The 26,004-nt window shown below is 44.4% G+C and overlaps 1 protein-coding gene and 1 long non-coding RNA gene across 2 annotated transcripts in view; both read right to left on the reverse strand.

Moving 5' to 3' along the window:
* LOC128456450 (uncharacterized) overlaps positions 1-26,004 on the reverse strand; it is a 31,340-nt gene that overhangs the window by 1,601 nt on the left and 3,735 nt on the right. Inside the window, exons 2-3 of the mRNA XM_053440632.1 lie at positions 1,061-1,221; positions 75-291 (exon numbers count right to left, since the gene is read on the reverse strand). Coding sequence (XP_053296607.1) covers positions 75-291; positions 1,061-1,221 — 378 coding nt within the window. The remainder of the gene's footprint in view (positions 1-74; positions 292-1,060; positions 1,222-26,004) is intronic.
* On the reverse strand, positions 1,807-4,762 carry LOC128456451 (uncharacterized). Its single transcript, XR_008341836.1, has 5 exons — positions 4,661-4,762; positions 4,070-4,252; positions 3,359-3,445; positions 2,451-2,598; positions 1,807-2,220 (listed from the first exon to the last, which is right to left on the reverse strand). It is a non-coding gene; the product is annotated as an uncharacterized LOC128456451 (long non-coding RNA).

Below are 26,004 nucleotides of genomic sequence, written 5' to 3' on the forward strand. Positions count from 1 at the left end.
GATACCTTTGGAAGTTGTGGTGTTCTCTTATTTTCACATTTGACTAAAACAATGATTTTAGTTATTACACCCACCTCTTCATAGAGGCTGTTACGTTGTTCTCCACAGTTCTGGTAGGAAAGACTGTTGTTCTGATTGGTGTAACTCAGCAGAGCAATGCAGCCCCGGGGCTTCAGAACCCGATTGGCCTCAGCCAGGAACCTGGAGTGGTCAAACCAGTGGGCTGCTGCTGATGCCGTCAACAAGTCCACAGAGCCGTCAGAGAATGGAAGCTCCTCTGCTCTCCCTTTCCTGCAGGTGCAACGGACAGAACATCCTGTGAGTCCAGATAAATAGCACAGAGAGAGACAACTCGACACTGTTCACTAACACAACCATTACCACTGGTTACATGAACGCTTCTCTTGGAAGTGATTTTGCCCAAGAATAAACCACTACAGGTAGGTATCTGGGTACCATAGAAACATAACTCAACCTCACAGTTAAGTCTCCTTCAGGGGCTTACAGTGCCTTGCATAAGTATTCACCCCCTTTGGACTTTTCTACATTTTGTCATGGTAGTCCTTCAGGGGCTTATCTAGAAGGATTTCACACTTCATACATGAGAATAGCCTCACTGACACCTCAGAAAAGGTGCGTAGTATTTCTGGGATTCCCGGGTGCCTGTAACACATTGGAGTTGTCGCCAAGCTGATCAGAGAGGTACACTAAGGGAAGGGGGGCCTAGTTGTGTATTGACATGACCCCATTAAGGCATTTGGCTCAATACCCAATGGTTGAGATTACTCTTACATAGGAAATTGAAGGCAGAGGCCCTCAGTCCAAGTGCTAGAGCCGTTTTGGACAAATTCGCTGTCACCAAATCATCACTGTCTAGAGATAGGGGTGGATCCTAGTAAAGCTAATTTCTGCAGCCTAGGCAGAGCACTTTATGAGAGGAACAATAAACTCCATATCACAATCAGGAGCCTCGAAGAATATTTATACAAATTAACAAACACTATTTTACACTATTTAGGTTGTTTCCAGGTTAGCGTAACACCGCCTCCAGATGTCTTACCTGTACTCGATGTTGGAGAACCCGGGCACAGCTCTGGCCTCCTCCAGCTGACACTCACTGATGTCAATTCCCACGACTTCTTTAAAGTGCGGCGCCAACAGACGAGTGGTCTGGCCTGTCCCACATCCCAGATCTACTGCCAGCACATGTGGCTGTCCCTTCTGAGGATGTCAACATTGATGTTGTTGTTGTTGTTGTTGGTGGTGGTGGTGGTGCTGGTTTTGTTGATGTTGTTATTGTTATTATTATTATTATTATTATTATTAGGTTGCTAGAATCGCTCTAACATAACAGTTAGGAAGAAGTACCACATGCACACTCGCATTTGTACACACACACACAAACACACTTACTATGGTTATTTTTGGATAAATTCATCTAATTCATTTCCAGGAGACTTATCATAACTAAGCATAATCATAACCACTACTTGCTTACAATAACCCTAACCCAACATTGACCTTGACGCTAACTTTAACCTCAACCACTGACCCACAAATTTAAAGGATGGTTGGCTGGCAGACACACACACAAACACACACACACACTCTCTCTCTCTCTCTCTCTCTCTCTCTCTCTCTCTCTCTCTCTCTCTCTCTCTCTCTCTCTCTCTCTCTCTTTGGATTTGATTTGATTTGATCTCATCAACCAGACCTGTGTGCTTTGCTGTGACTATAAATGACTGGAACCTCAGATAAAGAAAGTTATTTTCTGACTTCCATTACTGAGGCATTCTCTACAGAATGTAATGTGCCCATTCTACTTCAGATCCATTGGATCATTGTTTGTTTATGTTGCTTAAAGAAGAGCATTCACTGCTTTAATGTAATCAGCATCTTATCTGCCAATATCATGGTGTAGAAGTGCAAGGAAATACCATTATGTTATGATCAATGTCATTTATTGTGCACAAACATTATATTAAGGCATCTGCTGGAAATGATATGATCAACAATTCTCATGCAAAAAATACTTTAAAAACTACACAAATAGTGTTTTGGAGAGGGGGGTTTCAGAGGGAGGGGGCAGCTCTGGAGAAAGGTCTGTCAATCCAGGTCTGCTGCTTGGTGTGATGGAGACATGAGGTTAGCATCAGGAGCGGAGGCTGCAGGAGGGACCGTGGAGCTGAGGCACACATGTACTGCTTCTCTTGAGAAGAACTGAAGGACACAAACAAACCATAGTGTTAAATTATGAAGATGGTTCCCTCTGATTTTTTTTTAACATAAACGTCAGACAGGCCACTAAAAACTAAAAATGCTGAAGCTAACAGCTACCACACAGCAAGCTAATGCCTTCCTAAGGCTGCCAGGGAGTAGCATGAGTAGCATTGTAGCAAGAGAGTGTAGCTAATCACAGCCCTCACAGTTCTTCATCAGTGGAGAAGTACCTCGCCATGTTTTCATCTTCAGAGGAGTCATCTAAAGACTGTGCTGCTGTTCCAGAACATGTCAGGCCCGCTGCAGCCTGCTGGGCTTGAACTCTGAGCACGCAGAGTAGGCCCTCACGTCCCCTCTCAGTAAATGCATCAGTACTGCCTGAGAATATATGATAAAAGACAAAAACGTCTCAATTGTGCATTTGTGTGTATGTATACATACACACATACAAGGCTTTCTTTTCTACAGAAATATTTTTCCTGAGTTGATGACTCTGCTTATTGCCATCTAGAATGTGAAACCAAATATATTTTTTGGTGTACCCATACAAGATGTCCAATGTAACACCAATAAAATCCAATCTACTACACTACGGTTTTAATGCCTCTGCAATACTGAGTCGCCGGAGGCATAACTGCATGTTTTTGGATTGTCTAACTTTGTATTTGTCTTAAAGTAAAAAGGTCAAGGCCACACTGACCTCATCTTATGGTTTCAGTTGTCAAGAGATACAGTGTCATTTATATGAGAGAAAATATGTAGAAATATGTAGACGGACACTGCACTGGTTAGCGGAGTCATACAACGCAGTGTGGTAATTCTAGTGTAGTTTTTTTGTAATAAATGGGTTATCTATTTTTACAATCTACAAAAAGTTATCTATACATTTGGTCACAGAATGTTACACAAATAAATTGGCATTAAAGTTGGCATCTTGCTGTCTCGCCAGTCTGACAATGCTCCTGAAGCGTCCATCAAGGGTGCTCTGCAGGTAATTTTGATTGTTTGTTTCTTTTGACGAGGAGAATAACATGAATTCGTACCGATATCAGTTTACAATCAAACCTTTTTGTGTTGACCTTGTTTAAACAGAGTCAAAGGACATTGTACAACAATGACACACATTTTCCCACAGTACCTGTCGTTCACTACTGAACTTCTGACACCCATTACTGGACTGTGTCTTCCTGTAGAGTGGTGATGTTCTCAACGTTCTTTTCACAGTCTGTCAAAACAAAATTAGAGTTACAAATGTTAATGCCCCACAACCCATTGCAGATACGGTTGTATTTGCACACCACATCGGATCAAAACCTATGAAAACTGCAGTCTGTGAAACAAGCAGTTTTTGTAGATATAAGGGAAATGCTAATATTTCTACATGAAACATATTCAGTCCCTTAAGCAAAATAACAATGATGGCAGGCCGCAACCTCGATGCCTTCGTCTACTTTGCTTACAGACTAGTTTGCGGAGTCTCGTGCTGCCGCCCACTGACCGATACATCATCGCTCTTTTCTGAAACTAATGAAGGCAAATTCACACATGTAGACAGAAATAATCAGTATAAATTAAAAGGTGTAAATATTGCTAACATTATGTTTGATGGGGGTCATCATTATACATAACAGAGGAAAACTTTGCACATGTATTCCTTAAATTTACTTGCCTTCCTGTGGAAAAAGTTGTTTTCCTAGTTAAACAATCACAGCAGGGAAGCATGATTGATCAAAATTCTTTCAGTGTGATATTAACTTGTATTTCAGCAAGTGTACTTTGGGGGTTTAATAAAAATGTATATTTGGCAAAGTATATAAAATGTTTTTTCTGGTATGTAACTTAAAAGTACCTCTTTAATGGTAGGATCATTTCTCTCCCTCATCTTCCTCGTGGTACGTGGATGATGGTAGTGGGCTCAACCCGGCTTCTCTTTCTCTCCAGGCTGCCCTTCCTGCTCTTCATCAAGCAAAACAAACTGTTCGGTCCAAGTTGTTGACGTTAATGAAACTCCTGTAGCTTCACTTTGATCCTCCTTGATTAAAAAACAGAACATAGCAATTGTTTTATAAAATGAATCTCAACTCCATAACATGGAAACATTATTGTCATAGTGCATACTATACATTAAACCAAATTGACCTGATATTGTGGAGTAATGGTAGACAAATACACTCCTTATTAATCTAAAGCATTCATAAATCAAATTCATGTTTATATTTATATTGTAGCGTCCCTCAATGATGAGCTAAGCGTCTTGAACTGCTTTCAACAACCATGTATTCACCTCCCAGGTAGCACAGGCTACCGTGGCCTGAAGCATGTGGCTAACAATGGCGTATTAGCTGATGAACAGCGTCCATAGTGTGGATTGACGGACTCTCTCCGCACTCGGACTGTAAACCTAGATCGTAACGATCTTTAAAAACAATAAACTACTTACCTGACAGAAGGAAGATGACATCGTGGTCTTCCAAGCGCTCCGTGTTTATAACGCAGCCCTGAGTTAAAGGACTGGTTGTTTACAAATAGGGTTTTTACGACAGCCACACGTCATGTCCGCTCGCGCACTCGGTCCGGTCGCGCACTCGGGCCGGCCTCGGTATGAACAGACTCGCAGGTTCCTTCTCATTAGAGATGTAATCTAGCCTCAAATATTACTATTATATAACATGAATAACATTCACGATCACTGAAGGACACCACGCAGGGACTGTGATTTAAACACCAAGCTGCGCCGTGGTGGCATGGCAACCATCATAGCAACGATAAAAACATGCGTGATAACTATTAAAATATTTATCATAATGTGGCATTCGACGTTCGAGGCTTCAATACGATGAAGTTTTAGTTGAACTAGTGACAAATTGCCAGCAACGCCACCCCAGGAATTTCACCTGGAGAGTTAGATTAACCTTAAAGTTAAAGCACACAAGTTCATTACTAATGAAAGCTTGAGACTGGGTCCAACATACAATTTCAATTCCTTTTAATTAATATATACAATCTTTAAACATGACTTCGCAATAAAATATGTTCACCCAACCACACTAAAGCGAACACACACACACACACACAACACAAAATACAAATAAGGGAGGGCAAATAAACTCAATAAATGCAAACAAAAGAAAACTAACAAAGAAATTAAATCAAAAGTAATGGAGATTTATCCAAACTGATAAATCCAAATAAATAGGTAAAGCAATTAAGCCAAACCAAAATAACTAAGAAAACGAATTAAACCAAAAACATGCAAAGCGAACCACAAAACACAAATAATATCATCAATAAGATCAGTTAGAAGTCGGTTAACTGAATAGATTAAGATGAGACTGAGGATGAGGCCAGGGGCGGTTCTGGCTAATTGGAGGCCCTGGGCAAAGAACAATTTTGAGGCCCCCCCCCCCAACAAAAAAAATCTATTTTGACTATGTGCGTGTGTATGTGTGTGTGAGAGAGAGAGAAAGAGAAAGAGAGAGAAAGTGATTAAATAAGTGTGTGAGAAAGGGAGACATGTGAGTGAGTGAGTTAGTGTTTGTGTCATACTAACCCAGGAGTAGTCAACCTTTACTATCGAAAGAGCCATTTTGCCCCCTCTTCCCCCAAATTAAATCTGCCTGGAGCCAAACAAATATTTGATAACACAGGTTATAAAGTTATATATATAGTTATACAATATATATAAAAACTATAGTTTGTTGCATTTATTAAATTATAGAACGACAATAAAAAAACTGTTTAACTGGTATTTTAACCTGTTACAAAAAAGGAAAACACCAAACTTATGAAGAGGAGAACATAATACATGTGTAGGCCTACTTTGAATTAAATGAAACACAGAACTCTGCTTTTTTTGCTCATCTCCAGCTTGGTACATTTCAGCAGATGCTGTGTGCTCGCTCTGGAAATGTCTTTCAACATGACATTTCTTATTGTTTGCTAATTCCTCGCCACATATCAAGCATACAGGTGTATGACAATGTATGGTGAATTGTCATACACCTGCATCGTTGCATCGTTGGCAGTGAAAGTAAATGAATCTGTCCACGCAGAATTAAACTCTCTATTTACCTCATCTTCCATCCAGTCTGCATCTGAGAGCTCTGGGCTGTCCTTGCCTTTCTTTTCACAAAACTCTTGAATCTCTGCTCTCAGGTCCCATACTGTTTTAAGCACTTTGTCCAGACTGAGCCATCTGACAGCTGTGTGGGAGCCTATGTCCCCATGTTCAGTCTCATGCTCCTCCAACAGTGCAACAAACTGTCTGTGATTCAGCTCCTGCCCTGATAAAGTTAACTAATTTAGTTACAACATCAGTAACATGATTCATTTTGAGCACTGACTTACACAACACCTCCTGATGTATAATACACAGGGTTCATACACATTTTTAACCCATGGATTTCCATGACTTTTCCATGACTTTCAATATCTTTAAACCAACTTTCCATGACCAAACATTTTGTGAGATCTCAGTGTATACATGCAAAAGAGACTAAATTTAGTATTTAAGATAACAATGAGAATTTCAAAGCATACAGTAAACCTTGAATTACACAAATGAGTGAGACAATAGTTTGATTGACGTCTGTTGTAACCCATGGCATGTACTTTTCCATTTGTAGCCAAGCATGGTTAAATCTACACTTCCCTGGCGTAGTGCATTATCTCACCTGCTTCCCCACCGAACATTTCAATTAGTATGAGATAGTATGCCTACCTATATTTTGAGCGTATTTCTTTTTAAAGCATTTTAATTAATTAAAACTCAGCGTAAATGAACGACATGAAAATATGAATATAACAAATCTCCATGACTTCTCCAAAACTTTTGGAATTTTTTTCAAGCACTTTTCCAGGACTGGAAAATAAACATTTAACAATTCCATGACTTTTCCAGGTTTTTCATGACCGATGTCCTCGATCCTTCTCGTTACGTTTCGTCCGTAAGAGTCTCTCCGTGCTTTGTCTCGTAGTGGCGGTTCAAATTGCAATCCTTAAAAACAGCGATCTTTTCTCCACAAACTAAGCACACGGCTTTCCCTTTGACTTCAGTAAATAAATACTGAGCACTCCATGTCTCGTTAAAAACTCTATCTTTCTTCTCTTAACGTGGGCTGACACTTTTGCGGACTTTAGTAACTCACATCTCTTCTTAACTCCGTTCGCCAACACATCATCCGCTCGCGGCATTCAGGATGTACGTCAGGTAAATGTTAAAAAAAGGCACCTTCAAAATAAAAGAAATGTTGTTGTATTCTCTGCATGAATTTCACTTATTTACATGTGATTCCTAATATTCTGTTGACCTCACGCGGGCCGGTCACAGACAGCCAAAGGGCCGGATGCGGCCCGGGGGCCGTACAATGCCCAGGTCTGCTGTACAGTGTTGTGCGGGCGAGTGTGTGCGTGTGTGTCCCCAGACATCACACACACACACAGGCTCCGCCCTCTCACATTCGCTCAGAGACACAGAGTGAGATCAGAGCTCGTTCCTGTTAAGCAGCCGGTCAGTGACAAACAAGACACAGTGTTCGAAAACCAAGTTGAAAAGAAAGTACGATGAAGCCTGTCTTGCTATTGGGTTCATATTGAATGAAGGAGGACATGAGGAGTGATTTATTTGAAAAATAAAGAAAAAAATCATAAATACGACGAGGCCCCCTGGTGGCCGAGGCCCTGGGCAACTGCCCGACTTGCCCAATGGGACGCGCCGCGCCTGGATGAGGCAGCAGTCACCATACTCGATGGTAGGTACAGCACAGTAGGAGATGCAGAGTAGGATGGATGTGTTGGCTATATAAGCCAGTGGGCAAAACAGCAGCCGGCCAACAGCAGCGTGAAGAGGGGGGGGAAAAACGTGCTGGCAGAAACCGCCCACACACACGTCAACCCTGCCATAGAAAAATACATTTGTTCTAGAAGCTGAACAACAACTGTGGTAACTTGAGTTAACGTCATCTTATCCACATACCGTCAGGAGTTGAATGAACATCAAAGGGGAGGAAGGGGATCGCTTGCATCGAGCAGCACAATTACGTGCAACTCGATCGATCAGCTGATCGCTCCCCGCTGCAACCGGCAGAGGAGGAAAACCCTTGCATGCCCTACAATTGGGGCCGATACGGGAGAAGGAAGACCCGGAACTGCCTGAGGGATGGAAGCCAGTGTTGAGGACTTGTGCAAAGTTTAGAAGGTACACAGACGCAAACAACTACTACATACCAAACAACGGCGAGCTGCACGACCCAGCTAACAAAAGGCGACCAGGTGAGGTGGCCAGGTGCGGTGATAACAGGAGGCGGGGCAGTCTGGAGCTCCAAGGCAAGAGGGCTCCCAGTGCACAACCACTCACCTTTATAGACAGCGCAACCAACCGTGATGGGCCGGTACTGCAGCACTAATTAAAGGCCCATCCTGCTACATTCTACCCCCATCGACTTCATCGTCGTCCCGACGATGGAACAACTGATCCAGAGGATCACCCAACTAACTCCACGGCCTAAAGAGCGCAGTAACGGCATTTGACACTGGACCAGGGGGATTTGCAGCCCCAAATGCCAAGTTCCCTACAGGTCGCGGAAGGTGATAGAGGTTTAGGTGCTGGCCAGCCGTCGACCTGGCTGACCGGCGTACTTCACTTTCACCAGCATAACTGGTGGATGGAACGGCCAGGGAAACGGAGGGTGGATCTGCCACTGCAGTAGAGGGAGCGCTTGACGACTCTAACCCAGCAGAGTCAGGTGGTGGGAGCAGCAACCGAGGGGTGGTTTGAGTCACCACGGCTGTGCGAGCAGGGGCAGCAACAGGGGTCTCCGGCCCCAACATAAACAAGTCTCCGTCAAACGGCAACTCATCCTCTGACCGAGGCCGGTCAAGAGGGGGTGGACAATGGGGCAATGCACTACCCTGAGGGGCAGCTCCAGCAACGGCTTTCAACAGTGTTCGATGGACCTGCCGAACTTTGGTCTGGTCGTCCATCGGTGCGATGGTGTACACTGGACCACCTTCTCGGGGTGCCTTTACGACTCGGTACACCACAGGGCCCCACAGATCTTGTATCTTGTGGCGCCCCCTTGCACTATGATCGCGCAGCCACACCAACTGCCCCACCTTTAGTGGGTCATCCCGAACCTGATTATCATGATTCCTCCTCCTGCGCTCTGCCGCCACCTTCAACCTTTCCCGGGCCCCGTCAAAGGCAAGCTGGAGCCGGTTTTGATGTTCTTGGATCCACTCATGGACCTCGCCACCCACAGGGTCTGAGACTCTACCCAAGAGAAAATCAACCGGCAGCCTGGGTTCTTGCCCGAACATCAGGCAGAATGGAGACTCGCCGGTGGACTGATGGGGAGTGGTGTTATACGAGTAGAGCACCTGTGGCAGGCAAGAGTGCCAATCTCTTTTCCGAGATGCAGGAAAGGCACGCAATAAGTTGTGGAGAGTGCGATTAAAGCGTTCGCATTGGCCGTTGCCGGCGGGATGGTATGGAGTGGTGCGAGATTTTTCAACACCGTAAAGTACACAGAGCTGTTGAATGAGGGAACTTTCAAAGTTGCGGCCCTGATCAGAATGGATACGGGCAGGAACGCCAAACTTATAGAACCACTCAGAGACCAAAGTCTGAGCAACAACTGGGGCTCGTTGATCTCGGGTAGGAACAGCCAAGGTGTATTTACTGAAAACGTCTGTCATGACTAAGACATTCTCCAACCCGTTGTGGCTGGGTTCCAGCAAGGTACAATCAATGGCCAAGATTTCATTGGGACGCGAAGCCAACAAATGCCCCATGAAACTGGGAGGCGGTCTGGGTGTGTCCTTAGCAACTTGACACCTCTCACACTCTCTGCACCACTGTGCCACCTCTGAGGACATACCTGGCCAGTAGCACCTTTGCCGCACTAGCTCCAATGTCCTCTCCACACCCTGATGCCCATGCCCTTGATGAACCTGAGACAGCACCTCTTGCTTTAACGTGGCAGGCAGCAGAAGCTGAAGCACCGCTTTGGCGCCATCAGGACGGAAGATGCGCCGGAAGAGAACACCCTCCTGCTCAACCAGCCGGTTCCACTGACCTATAATGGTCCGTGCAGGAGGAGACAAGTGTTTCCGCTCCTGATAATTGGGAGTCTGCTGCCGCCCCCAGAATGCTAAAACCTCCTGAAGGACAGGATCAGCTAGTTGAAGTGCCTGGAGGTCAGAAGGTGCATGATGGGGCAAAGCAGCAATAGCAGCTTGATTGGCGGGAGTGGTTTCACGCTGCAGGACCTGCCGCAAGGGCTCAGGAACTGAGGTACCAGGAAACATCTCCTCTAGGTTATTTGGCCCAGGTGGATGCTTCCGAGATAAAGCGTCAGCATTTTTATTACTCCTCCCAGAGCGGTACTTTATTTCAAAATCAAAAGCTGCCAATTGTGCTGCCCAACGCTGTTCGGTGGCACCGAGTTTGGCAGAAAACAAGTGACTGAGGGGATTATTGTCGATGTAAACAATGCATTTATAACCAAGCAAGTACTCCCGGAATTTTTCTGACATAGCCCACTTGAGAGCTAAAAACTCCAATTTCATGGAGCTGTAGTTCGACATATTTCGCTCTGTGGGCCTCAACCCCCTGCTAGCATAAGCTATAGGTCTGACCTTCCCATTCTGTTCCTGGGAGAGCACAGGTCCAAGGCCACCATAGCTCGCATCAACCTCCAGGATGAACGGTAAGGAGAAGTCGGCGTAGGCGAGCACAGGTGCAGTGGTAAGTTTGGTCTTCAACGCTTCAAAATTGCGATGGCACTCATCCGACCAATGCTCCGCCACTATTCGCACCACACCCCTAGACTTCCTACCAGCTAGTTCTGCTACCAGCTTGTGTAGAGGGGCCGCCAACTTGGCAAACCCCTCCACAAAGCGGCGGTAATAGCTGGCGAAACCAAGGAATGAGCGTAGGTCAGCGATGGTGGTGGGAGGCTGCCAGTTGGCAACTACCTCTTGCTTGCTGGGATCGGTGGAGACTCCCTGATCAGAGACCACATGGCCCAAGTACCGCACCTCCGGCTGGAAGAACGCGCATTTGCTTAGCTTAGCCTTCAGGCCTTGTTCCTGCAACCGTCCCAGTACAATCTCCAGCCGCTCCAGGTGTTGTTCCACCGTGGAAGAGAAGACTATGATGTCATCCAGATACAGGAGCAACGATTGACATTGTTGGTCACCGAACATTCGCTGCATCAGCCTCTGGAAAGTGCTGGGGGCGTTGCAAAGCCCAAAGGGCATGCGGTTCCATTCGAATAAGCCGAATGGGGTGCAAAAGGCGGTTTTGGGCCTGTCTGCTTCTGTGACCGGGACCTGGTTGTACCCGCTGGCCAAGTCAAGAGTAGAGAACCAGCGGGCACCTGTCAGGGCGTCCAAAGATTCCTCGATGCGTGGAAGGGGAAAAGCATCCTTCCGCGTTTTGTTGTTAAGCTGGCGGTAGTCCACGCACATGCGTAAACTGCCGTCTTTCTTTTTCACAAGGACAATTGGGGAAGCATAAGGACTGCTACTCTCTCTGATGATTTGATTTTCAAGCAGTTGGTTAATATGCTCCTTAACCACCTCGTACTCGGACGGCGGGATGCGCCTATGGCGTTGCCTGACAGGCACTTTGTCTAAGAGCGGGATGTCATGGCTGATCAGGTTGGTGCATCCCAGATCTCCCTCATGGGAGGAAAAGACAGAGCTGTACTGCCTAAGAAGGGACTGAACCTTACCCTGATCTTCAGTTGGTAAGGCTGACAAGTCCAGAGCCCCAATTCGATCTGGCACGACTTCAGACGTGGCCTGGGAAGCCACGGTGGCAACTTCTGTTGGCGTCTCGGTGACTCCTGCAGGCATCCTGACAACCCGGACTTCATCCAAGGTGCCCACCACAGTGCGAGGGTACAGCAAAACACTAGTGGAGCCAACATTTACGATCGGGATGTACGCAGTGCCTCGTACTACCCGAACCAAAGCAGGTGAAGCAAGCAGCCCAGCAGGTAGGCCAGACTCCGAAGGCTCAAACAACACCCTAGTACCCGAGTACTGCTCGGAGCATGTTGCTGTAACTATTGTCATCGTACCACCATGGATGCGGCATGCCTTCCCACCCCGAACCTTGACCTGGCCTGCTGCGTGCTGAGGGGCTTGCCTGCTGGCCTGATGACACTTCTGTAGTGCCTGCGTAACTATCTCTGGTGCATCTGATACAGAGAGCGAATTGAACAAAGCCAGACCATGCTGTCCAAAGAGCACCTGATAACATCGATGAATAATGTTCATCCCCAGAATACCCGGAACCTGAGCAGACACCGCTCCCGGAGGATCTTTCACCACCAAAACCCCACACCGCGGCACCGAAGTGCCACAGAGCTCGACATCTAACTCCAGGTAGCCAACATAGGGGATGTCTAACCCATTGGCTGCTCTGAGCTTCAGCCAATTACAAGCTTGTAGCCTCTCATGCCCCCAAGGCTGGAAGTGTTGCAGGAAAAAGCTTTCTGTAACTGTAGACACCATGGAACCGGTGTCTACCAAGCAAAGAACCTGAGCTCCACCCATGTGCACGGCAACATGGGGGCAAGACGACATCAGCTCAAGAACTTCCTCCGAGCCAGTGGCTACCCCCCCCGAACTGTGGCTCTGCAGTTCGGCGGGTGCTAGTTTTCCGGCTCCTGGGCCTGATGAAAATGCCCGTTAGACGGTTGACGACCAGGCAAAGAAGACTGTGTGCGAGCAGAAACCCGAACGCCATCACAATCGCTTGCGTAGTGACCTGGCTGTTGGCAGCGCCGGCATATAACAGGGCCACGACGAGGTGGAGGGCGGCGCAGATGAGAGGGCTGCAATGTGGCGATGCTCTGGGTAAGTTGGTTCAGCTGTTCTTGCTGCAACCTTAACATCTCTCTCATCTCCACCATTTCCTGTCCCTGAGGTGAAGTGGTTGCTCCCTGGGAGCCACTCTGTACCCCGTACTGGAGACCAAAAGCTGACGGGACGGAATGACTCCGACCCCTCCCGCCCCCAGGGAAACCCTCCCGCTCCCACCGGATCGCCTCACCCCGTACATCAAGTAAAGTAGCAGTAGCCTGCCTCCTGACCAACTGCTTCAGCTCGCGACGCAAGGCACCGTCCAAAACATGCTCGACAAATTGGTCGCGCAGCAAAACGTCTGCATTCGTCATCCCACCAGGTGCACTTCCTTTCACCGACGCCATCAAGCTCAACAACGCGAGGGAGAACTCATGCAGTGTCTCCCCTTCTTGTTGCCGTCGGGAGAAGAACGAGTCCTGTAAGGCTACATAAGACTTTGAGCACCCATACAGTTCCTGTAATACAGAGATGATTTTAGCTGAGTCTTCCCTCTCCACAACAGACCGATATTTGATCTCCTCTCGAGCCTCACCCTCAAGATGATCAAACAAGAAAAAGGCTTGCTCAGATGTGGATAAGTGACGCGCCCGCATGCAGGCTTGAACCTCCTCAAGCCACTCATTCAACCCCATCCCTGATTTTCCCCTGAACATAGGACACTTTCTATCCCTTGGCACAAAAACCAGCCTCTCTGCTATGGGGTTCCTAGTAGTAACAGGGGCCACAGGTGGCACAGAAGAAGTGGAGGATTCCGAACTAGGACCAGGCACGGCCACAGCCTGCTCCTGCCGCAACCTCTCATTGTCCACCTTTAACTGCGCCACCAGCTCCCTCAACTCCTGCAGCTCTACATCCATAACTAACACTACAGTCAGACTAGAACACAACAACCCCACAACTGGATCCTCACCGGGACTCTGCGGACCACGAAAGGCCAAGCTGCTGTTTTGCCTCTGAACACAATTCAAAACCTCTACATCAAATATGTACCCTGGGGACTATTAAAATAAACAAAACAAATTATATAAAGGAACTGGACCACACGTCTCTGCTTTCCAAAAGTAAATATCCTGCCAACAACGCCAAATGTGGCATTCGACGTTCGAGGCTTCAATACGATGAAGTTTTAGTTGAACTAGTGACAAATTGCTAGCAACGCCACCCCAGGAATTTCACCTGGAGAGTTAGATTAACCTTAAAGTTAAAGCACACAAGTTCATTACTAATGAAAGCTTGAGACTGGGTCCAACATACAATTTCAATTCCTTTTAATTAATATATACAATCTTTAAACATGACTTCGCAATAAAATATGTTCACCCAACCACACTAAAGCGAACACACACACACACACACAACACAAAATACAAATAAGGGAGGGCAAATAAACTCAATAAATGCAAACAAAAGAAAACTAACAAAGAAATTAAATCAAAAGTAATGGAGATTTATCCAAACTGATAAATCCAAATAAATAGGTAAAGCAATTAAGCCAAACCAAAATAACTAAGAAAACGAATTAAACCAAAAACATGCAAAGCAAACCACAAAACACAAATAATATCATCAATAAGATCAGTTAGAAGTCGGTTAACTGAATAGATTAAGATGAGACTGAGGATGAGGCAGCAGTCACCATACTCGATGGTAGGTACAGCACAGTAGGAGATGCAGAGTAGGATGGATGTGTTGGCTATATAAGCCAGTGGGCAAAACAGCAGCCGGCCAACAGCAGCGTGAAGAGGGGGGGGGAAAACGTGCTGGCAGAAACCGCCCACACACACGTCAACCCTGCCATAGAAAAAATACATTTGTTCTAGAAGCTGAACAACAACTGTGGTAACTTGAGTTAACGTCATCTTATCCACATACCGTCAGGAGTTGAATGAACATCAAAGGGGAGGAAGGGGATCGCTTGCATCGAGCAGCACAATTACGTGCAACTCGATCGATCAGCTGATCGCTCCCCGCTGCAACCGGCAGAGGAGGAAAACCCTCGCATGCCCTACAATTGGGGCCGATACGGGAGAAGGAAGACCCGGAACTGCCTGAGGGATGGAAGCCAGTGTTGAGGACTTGTGCAAAGTTTAGAAGGTACACAGACGCAAACAACTACTACATACCAAACAACGGCGAGCTGCACGACCCAGCTAACAAAAGGCGACCAGGTGAGGCGGCCAGGTGCGGTGATAACAGGAGGCGGGGCAGTCTGGAGCTCCAAGGCAAGAGGGCTCCCAGTGCACAACCACTCACCTTTATAGACAGCGCAACCAACCGTGATGGGCCGGTACTGCAGCACTAATTAAAGGCCCATCCTGCTACAATAAGCACGAACTGGCTGAAGACTGTGGAAGCAAAGAGCACATTTCTCGCTAGAAATGGTGTCAGAATGTATTTTTATGCCCAAACTAAGTTACAAAATTATATTTTTATCTGAAAAAACAGGGAATCTCCGCCATGTTTTCCTCTCCGCAGACGGGAGCTTGAGAGTCACGTGACGTGAGAACACGCCAATGCAAAACAAAGGGAGGACTAAATGTTACCATCTCACAATCTGGCCTCTCAGATTGTGAGATGGTAACGTCGTTCCAAGTGGACCAACGTTGCCATTGAACGTTTTCTGATGAGACTGGGTTGGTGTATAAGAGGATTCAAAGGGGGGAAAAAGCCTTTCTGGCAAAAGGGGGCAATTAACTGACAGAAAAAGCGCCTCAAGGAATTTCAGACATCTTTTCAGAAACCTTTGAAAAAGCCCGATGTGGAAAATGTGGAAAATGTTCACCTATAATGTTATCTGCTGTTTGTATATCGCATACAAATATGCTAGGAATTTGTCTCCTGCTTCAATATTGTTTGCAACACTGAGTTAGGGTTGTGTTGAAAGCTTTCAACCACTATCATCTGTGTTTTTTTGTTGGTTTTTATTTTAAATAAGTGACTTTAAAATTGATATATAAAGCAATCCTTATCACTCCAACCATTTTTCAACCCAAAACCTTTATTCTTTACTTAAACATCACAGAAGGTCTGTGGCCATGCAGCAGCTTTGTGAGGCTGGGATCAAGGCTCAGCTGTGTTTTGACAAAAGAATGTATATGGTTTCAGCTCAGGCAAATCCGACACCGGACATCTGGTGGACAGCCCAAGGCGAACCACAGCCACCCTTGACATCACAACTGCAGCCATTAAGGAAGCTCAGTCAGACAGAAGTGGATTTGACAGAAGGAAAGTCAATGCCATTCGTGGTAGAATACAATCTTGTTGTGATCACTTGTTGTGATCGGCTTCCTCCATGATCAAGATCCACTATCTAAATCTCCCGTATTCAGTGTTGGGATCAAACTTGGTCCGACCGTGTGAAGAGTGTGGCAGTTGTTACTGAGAAAACTTTAATTTTAATGAGTTGAGCTATAGAGAGCGAATTGGTTAACAATCTGACACCTCGAAGAAAGCTGGCAACATTCAGGAAATAAGACAAGACGTCAGGACAAGAGGAAACCAGCTGCGACATCACCCACGTGTTTGTGAGCTGCTGCTGCTTCTAAGACTTGAGTTTGGAATTTTAATCAGCAGCATCTTGTCTTTTTAAACAAGAAATAACCATATTGTTGGAGCCTGACTGAGAACTCCAGGTCACTGCACACCCACCCACACCTGCAAACTACCTGAAACTTGAGATTCTAAAGTCCCAGGGAACCTTTTTACTTTGTATTGAAGTTTTCATATAGACTTCAATACAAATGTACTTATTTTTCCAACCAAAGGAGTCGCCCTCTGCTTGTCTATTGAGATAATACAGGTCTCAGGCACTCCCGTATTGGCATCACTTTCTAAACAGGCTATGATTCCAAAGTATCAGCTATAGGGTTTATATTGTCCTTACATCCAGATTGACCCTCTCAATAACAGAACCTCCTGCTGTCTTGACACCTGCAGGGTTCTCCAAAGATATCATCAAATGCATGGAATCAGATTTTCAAGCAAATATTTGACACTTATCAAAGCTTTTTACCACTTACCCTGAAGCAGCAATTATTAAACCTCTATGGTGTCCTTCATAAGGTTGTTTGTCAACAGCCTAACATCTTCTAGCCCCTAAACATCTGTTTTTGATGTTTTCTAGACAAGATTTCAACCACGTCACAGAACAAGTCTTTACTGTAGATTAAGTCTAGAATGACATTCCACGTCCACAGTGGAAAAGTTCTGCAGTGAACGATTGTATGAACATGTTAACACAATTACAAAACCAAGCTTTACCTCAATGAACACAATAGGAATTGGAGAACTGGAATGATGTCTCTATTATGACATCATTCCAGTTCTCCGATTTTTAAACTGGCTTCCTGTGTGTTTAAATACATTTTCTTGTTATGATGTTTCCATTCCTCTCAGACCATCTGGGACACGTCTGCTTCCTGTTCCGAAGCTACAGTAAACATGGAGAAGCAGCACTCAATTTGTATCTATCATATATCTGGGACGAATTCCAAGAAAACTTTTGCTCCTCTACAAATACCATTTTGTTTTAATCAAAGTGTAAAACATCACAATCAATTCACTTTATAGCTACTCACAAGGTGCTTCTGAATGTCAAATGATGTTTGATCATAAACAAAAGTATTAGAGAAATTAAAAATAAGATTTGAAAGTTTTTTAATCTATATTTGGTGGCTTAATCCCACAAACAATTGGAGAATCGTGTCTTTCACTTACAACACTTACACCACTACTTACTGTGTGTGTCACATGTGGCTGTCAGTTCACATCCAGCTGTGACTGTGACAGCAGCAGTGACATCAGCCCCACCGGCCCTGAGTCTTAATCTTGCAGAAAGCGAGTCTGACACTGGGGGGGGGGGAGTCCGCTCTCCCTGCTGGAAACACATGACCCAGATGTCAGCGTATCTTGTCGACTCAATTTACCGGAGAAAAACTCCTCTAAGAGAACATGACTAACGCACTTGTCATAACGATACATATTGTTAAGATCCCGGGCAATCTAAGACATTTTCCCTTGTGCGTCCTGCTTGTGTTTTGTTATGTCATGTGTTTCCCCCTGTTTATTTATGTTGTCATGTGCTTGTATTTATGTTGTCAGACCATGTGTGTCCTGTTATTGTCTGGAGACTCCGCCCTCTGCTGCTTCCCGCTCTTTTTCTCCCTCACCTGTTCCCTATCGTCACCCTGAGTGTTTGCCTGATTGTTCACCTGTGTCTTGTCTTTGTTCACCCTGCTATTTAAGCCCAGTCTGTCTGTTGTCCCCTGTCGGATTGTCATCGTTTGTATGTGAGAAGATGCTGCAGTTTTTCGAGCCCTGTTTTACCTAGTAAGGTAGTAAACTCTGATTTTTTTGGATCCTCTGTGATTTTTGCCTTTTGGAATTTTGTTTTTGAATTGGACTTTCTGTTTTTTGCTCTTATGTTTTTGGCCTTTTGGATCCTTGTTTTTGGAAATAAATACGTTTTTGCATAATTGATCTGCAATTGAGTCCTTGTCCTGAGAAAGCCTAACACATATCCTGTTTTATACCTTGTTTGCTTTAGTTATGCTCAGAGGCTGTTGGGAAAATTAAGAAGGGCTGTAACTCTTTTTGTAAATATAAAAGCAAACTATTAATAACCAGGCTAGGGCTCATCAAAAGTGAATATCATCAGGTGACTACATGTGGAAAAGTAGTGGATATAGATATTTCAGTTCGGGCAAAATCATATAGTAACATAAGGAATATCTGAATATAGAACTCAGTAGTCAGGGAGGACGTTCAGCTTCAGCACATGTGAGTGGAGATGAGAACATGTGTACAGCAGACCTGCTTCTTGTTTGAAGTCGCTCCAACTCCCTGAGCAGCGTTTGACCAGAGAGAGGAAACATAATCAAAGTGTGAGTTATTAACCGAGTCTGACATCACCGACGTTAATATCTCATCAATATACTCTGTCAAAAACTGTACTTGCTCCCATTTGAACTCTTAACACCCACATATTATCTTTTACTTCTGATCAGTCTTCTTTCATTTGAATACAGCAGGAGGGAAAGTTGTTCTAAATCCTATTTGTATGTTCAGCTCTTATGTAATGTGTTAAACCTATGCACATGAAATCATTGGCGACATTGACAACCTGTTATAAGAGGGAACATCCAATTGTGAAAAGAGACATCAATAGAAATGAATCACTTGAGTTGAGTGTGTATTTGTGTGAGAAGAGAGAGTCGGAGCTGCTGAAGTTTAAACTGGTGCAACTGAAACAACAAATAGAAAGGAAGGTTTGTTTGTCCCAGATCGAGCAAATGTTTTTTTTAAGTGAACACTGGGAACACTTGCATTTTGCCTCACTTGGTATTTGTAATGAAACACTTAATTAAACACAATAATTTTAAAGATTTTACTGTTTTCTCGAAGAATGCTTTTATTCTCTACGTAACAGGGGATTATATCAATTATATTTTAGTTCATCAACGTGGAAGAGGGTAAAGGCAAAGACTTTGAAAAGCAGAGTGAAATGATAAAATGTTTAATTAAATATTTATAGATATAAAGAATATTTAATATGTGGAAAAATCTTTTGCAGTCTGTGACTGTTTGAAGTGTTGGACCCTCAGACATCAGCAGACTCTCCTTGAATGTTCCCTGGTGATTATCTTCCACTAGAGCCTCATTCAGCTCTTCACATTGTTCTGCTCTCCACCAACTCCAACACAAAGCTGCACTGAGATCAGGTGAGTGATTCGGCCAATGGAAGATGTCACCAGCCCATAGTGCTGCCAGGTCCAGACAGTACAGTTATCGAACCCTTTAAAATCTCTACCACCACATCTGTATCTCTGTCACATGATAAAAAGGGAGGACTTGTGTAAAACATGACAAACCTGCAGGGCACACTAACTCTGAGACACTAAGGCCATGTGAATAGAGAAGTGAGAGCTAAGTTTCAGTTGGAAATCCTGCAAAGTGGCTATTGATACCTCACCTGAGAGATGGTTCTCTGGAATAACATGTCATGGGTGGAAATAAATGTACTAAGAGGCACAAGTCATCCTGAGGAACTTTTTTTTCCTTATGCACAGATCATCGGAGGTTATTAAAGGTGACTGGATGTTTTCCACTCTTTGGTGCCTCCCAGGAAACTGAGTGGGGTTAGTGCTACTGGTTTCCTGCCAAGTCACAGAGCTACAGGCAGTGTCCTCTTCAGATCATCTCACCCTGAGCCTGCGTGTCAGTGGTGATTTGCCTGTGCTCTGTTAGACTTATGTTGAGTGTTTATTCACACACATTCACACGTGGATCTGAATGGTTTGTGTTCAAATGTAGCTGTTAAAAGAAGTTTAAAAAGTGGATTCAAGCAAACATTGTGACCTCTGGTTTAAGTTTCCCCTGAACACCTGTCTGGAATCAGAGATTAGAGGAGCAGACGATCAAAGAGATCAGTGACAATCTTGGAAAGCAAGTGTGGAGATATCTGAGAATGATTCTCCACCGAGACTCTTCTGGATCAGAAGAAGCAAGATCCGTCTCAGGTCTGTCACCACAACACAGAGAAATTCTCCTCAAAGACTCATCTAGGATCATTTAATAAAAGTCTTGTAGAGAAAAATATTTAAAGGTTCACAGCTTTTCTAAAATTAAGACCAAATATTGGAAAATGTAAAAAGAAGGAATCGTGGGATCTTCTCGAGGAACAGAATGTTGGCTTCTTGAAATTGTTGTCACATCAAGCAGCTGAAGACGTTCTTATACTTCCATGTTTGCTTTTCTTTCACCTTCTGTCCATTTCACCTCAAACCAGCTTCATCAGGTTTAAGTTCGTAGACCAGGGGTGTCCAAACTACGGCCCGCGGGCCATCTGCGGCCCCCCATCCATTTTAAATTGGCCCGCCTCAAAAAAAATAAAATAATAATAATAATAAATTAAAAAAATTAAAAAATTAAATTTTTTTTTTTAAACTGGCAATTTAGTAACACTTAAATGAAACTTAATTATAGCACTATGTAGTTTTGCTCCATTTTTGAAGAAATTGTACTTTCTTGATTCTTGTTGTTCGGGGTTTGTTCCCTCGGGTACCCTTGAATGCACTGATTGTGAATCGCTTTGGATTAAAGCGTCAGCTAAATGAATTGTAATGTAATGGACTATTGCCCACTGTATTGTACTTCTCAGTTTAGACACTAGGTGGCGCCCATCTCACCCCTGACCTGCCAGCTGTCCCTCAGAACACCGCCACGCCCCCCGCCCTGAGCGATGCAATTGAGGGGCACTGTCAACGGTCCGCTCCAGGGCATGGGGGCGGGGCGGCGTAAGTGGCCAGAAAGGTAATTGGCTATCACCAATACCACTCGTAGACACTCGGTCTGCGTGGCATGGCTCCCTCATGCTCCAGCTCCTCCGGGGCTGGACTCTCCAGCAGCTCCTTCGAACTGGTTCCCCTGGTCAATGGATCAGGCTGAGACAAAGCAGGCGCATTGTGCAGCAGATTGTAGAGGCGATTCCTACGGTTCCGGTTCTTATTGCCTCTTCTGCGTGGGGGACGAATAAACAAAGAGTCAGGAAGGATGGCAGTGTAAATGAGAAACTCTGAATATCAAGCTTTTCCACCAATTTGGAACCTACTACAAATTATTATCACTGACCTAAACAGAAGCAAAACTTAAATGTATTTTTAAATTAATGGATTCTAGTTAATCAAAGTTAAAAATATCCTGCTAGCAGAAAAGATAAATATCAAAATCACAGAGACACTCTCCTCAAGTTTCAGAGAAACCTAACACCAACAGGATCCTTCAAATCAGACAGCGTTGTCATCTCATACCTTCCGTCGAAGTCTGCCTTCTCTTGAGGAGGGGTGGAGGGTTGTGGTGAGGGGCTGGACTGCAGCGCTGAGAAGCAGTTGAGCCCTGCAGAGATGAAACGTTAAAAGAGAGAAAAGTGAAAAATAACAATTGTGGGTGATCAGAGTCAAGGTCCAGTCATTAAGAGGAAGATGCTTCACCTGACTCCGTGTACAGGATATGCTGTAAGTTACTGTTTTATATCAGGGTTTCATCAAGTTCAATTTAAAACCTTTTTAAGAACATAATGAAGGAAATTCTGGTAAAATGTAATAGATATGAAAGACTGTCAGACCCCCAGATTTCTAACAAGCTTCATATCTTAGATGAATCAGTGACAACTACAGCTAAACAGAGTGGAGCAGCTGAAACATTGTGAAGTGAGTGACACCCTTCCATCGTTAAGTGTTGTAGTATGAACTCCAAACAGGGACACGACTCCTGATCAGCAGGTCATGAAGTGTGAACTGCACAGTGATCTGATAGGTTTGAAAGTCATGTGGTGTGACCTCACCTGAGTCACCGGCCTTGGCTCCTCCTCCACTGCCCTTCACCAATGGGACTTGAGCCCAGGGGCCCTGCTGGATCTTCTCGTCCACTTTTCTTGGTTCCTCCTTCTCTTTAATTGCCTCCTTGTGGACAATGGTTATCGGACCCTGCTCGGGTCCTCTGGACACCCAGTTGTTCTGATAAAAAAATAAATGTACATTTTCAAAGTAATGTAAATGTTTGAAGTCTGTAGCCAATTCTCCAGATTTTACCCGGCCGTCACGTCTGACACCGATTTAAGTTTCCATGGAACACGACCAGTTACCACATGGTAATTGTTTGTCATTGTTTTTGGGATTCCAATGTAGAAATATGAGCAAATCAACTATTAGGGACAGAGAGTAAATAGCAGCTTCACGTCTCCTGTATGCAGTGCATTTGTACAATCCTCGAAGTAGAAGGTTAGAAAAAGGTAGAATGGTAAGATCTGTGTCAAAGCCTCGGACAGCTCATCTCACCTTGGAGACCTTTGGGATATTCTTGGAGTCTCTGGTCCTTCTTTTGGTCCTATTAGGCACAGTGGTCCAGGGCTCCTCGTTCTTCACAAGCTGATCTCTCTGCTCACTTGGATCTGTGGAGACACAACCACACAAAAAAAAAAAAAACGAACAGGGAAATATAGGTTTAAGATTAGTTCACAGGAAATACAGTGCAGTCAGACGGCTGTGAAAGTGGCAGACAGAGTGACATTTCTGACAGTTTCTGTGGCATGCTGCGTTACAAGATGAAATATTATAGCTCAGCTAGCAGATGGGAGGGAGTGAGGGGGCTTCCTGTCTGCTGTTGGGCCTGAAAGCATCTCTGCAGGTTATATGGACAGGAAGTCTACAGACTGGTTTCCTGAGTCACTATAGCTGTGTCGATGTGATTCTAAACCTTAAAGAGGATTTAGACTGCAGGACTGACCTGGCTGTCTCCCGGTGTCATTGGAGAGCAGTTGTTGTTGCACTTTCGGACCCTGCTCGGGTCCTCTGGACACCCAGTTGTGCTGAAGAAAAAAAAATGTTCAGAACCACAATGACTTCAAACCTGAATCAGTGTTAAACAGATTTCATTGCTCTTTATCTTTGACAGATCAGAGAATTTAGGAGCATGTGTGGGTTTTATCACACAGTCCTAGATACATTTTGGCATAAACAGAGGACTCACCAATCTCAGGTCTATAATAGCCTGCAACATTAATCGTATTTGAGATGAAGTTTTCCCCTCTTCGACGATCTTTTCAATCTGGATAAAATACTCATCCATCTGAGGCTGGTGAGACACAGAGGGAGAGTGGTTAATTTGAGACATGAAGTTCATGTTCAGCATGTCTCCATTCAATCTACCAGACACTGCTGACAAAAAGTTCACATCACATCTTCATCCCTGCAAACAACGCATTTCTCTTAATATTTAGTTTTGGAAAGGGAAACCAGCCGCATATTATCCTCTAGATTATATTCGAAGCTTTCAATCTGTAGCCCTTCAGACCTTTTCTAAGACCGTAATAAAATAAATTTAGGATTTATGTCAAATGTACTACTTCCAGCTCACCTTGGCCTCCTCTAAGTCAAGGACCTTGCCCATGGTGGTGAGCAGGTCACACAGACACTCTACAGACTCTTTGTCTCGGTGGTTCAGCAGCCTGACCACGCAGTCATGAATGATGGCCGCCGTTTGCATGTTGAGCTTGAAGATTTCGCTGTCCTCGGCCTTCTGCAGATTTATCAGAAGTCGGTGACGATCCGTCTAATGGGACCAAGGAAACAAACATATGGACAGAGTTGAAACCAAAACTAAAAGACGTTTCGGGAAAGATCCGGCGTCACACTTAAGTCAGGTAAATCAGGCTTGAAACAATCATTGAAACATTTAGTGTAACCAATGACACTGACACGATATGCAGATCAAGTTGCTTTCAGACATATGAGAACTGAAATGTCTGTGTCAGTTGCTACGGACACTGTCTGGAACTTTTCCAACCGGTTCCTGATGAAAATGTGCAGAAATGTTGATAACATGAAAAACATATATACAAGTCAGGATGCAAAAGAGATGTAATAGACGTGGCAGACGCCATTAAAGGCATCAGGGCCAAAGCCTGTGCTGTGTCCTTTCTTGATGTATCACTCAGCCCATGGACATAAGTGGACAAAGATCATAGCCAAAGTTTGCAAATAGAACAGGGAGCTAGGCAATAAAACGATATCAATAAGTATCGTTATATAATTCTCATCAATAGCTGAATAAATAAAGTCAGTCTCTTATATCTTTATCTTCTAACACTGGGAAATTGTACGGTTACACAGACAAAGCTGTGGATCCAGGGAGTTATTTTGTCACTGTCTTTTGACATTGTGGGATAGGATTTTTTTTAAGTTTTACCAATAACCAGGGAATAATTCGTGGATCAGGGCTTCAAATCAGAGACTTTAGGCCCCTGGTGAAGCCTTTTTTGCAAGCAGGTACCAGCAAACTATTATGATGATGATGGTGGAAGAGGAGAAGCAGGAGGGAACATACAGTTGGGTAAATTACCTGATGATGCGTCTGTCTCGGCTCCGTAGCAAACTTGTGGGTTTTGAGGAGATGTCCAGCAAGGTAAGAGAGGAGGGATGACATCTAAAGGTCAAGAACTTCAAAGCACATTATAGGACCGGAGCATCACTCATTTTGATAAAGGCATTAAATCTGCCTTTAAACGATTGGGCAACATCCTGTGAAAAACTGCAGTTCACTGGATGGCCACTAGTGGCCGGCTCCATGTTAAAAAGCCTGAATTAATATTCAAGGCGATAATAGAAAACAGTCCACATCATTTCTCTTCACTTCTCTGTGAAAACATAATTATATAATGAATAATAATAATAATAATAAATACACCTGTGTATTGATTTTTGTGAAGATCGGTCAATGTGAACACGTTCCGGGGTGTAGACAGTGCTGCTCCTCCATCAGTTGGAGTCTCTGCCTGGTTCCGTTCTGTTCTACTTTTTTTGAAGGTTCTCTAAAACCTTTTCACCAATTGTGTACAACATGGAAAAAGTGCATTACATTGGGTCATATATGTTTATTATGAAAATGTATGAGCTGGTGAATGCTATATTGTGACGTTCCAAGCACCAGTGGCAATAATCATAGACTTGTCATCACTTTTGATCAAATACCACCCTCTAGTGGTATTGTCTGTGTACTTCAACAAATCCCTGATGCAATTCAAACATGCTTTGTGAATGTGAGCGTCAGCACTATGAGCGGAGAGCGAGCAGAGGTTAAAAATACTGAAGAGTGCGTGCTGCTTATTTCTAAGGAATCAGTATATAGTATCAGGGATAGGTCACCCTCCTTCTCTACTCACCATTATGCCGATGGAGGAGTGGGTGAAGTGTTTGAGTCCACAAATCACTTCTGGAGTTTCAGGGGTAAACTTTGTTGCAGCAGAATTCAATCCAATAGAAGTCAAAGGTGAGTCATTTTTCAGACGTAATCAAACAACAGAAAAAACACAACATGCCTCCATGTGTCCGGAAGCCCCGACATTCATATTCA

This window comes from Pleuronectes platessa, chromosome 14 (genome assembly GCF_947347685.1).
Source record: "Pleuronectes platessa chromosome 14, fPlePla1.1, whole genome shotgun sequence".
NCBI classification, from domain to species: domain Eukaryota; kingdom Metazoa; phylum Chordata; class Actinopteri; order Pleuronectiformes; family Pleuronectidae; genus Pleuronectes; species Pleuronectes platessa.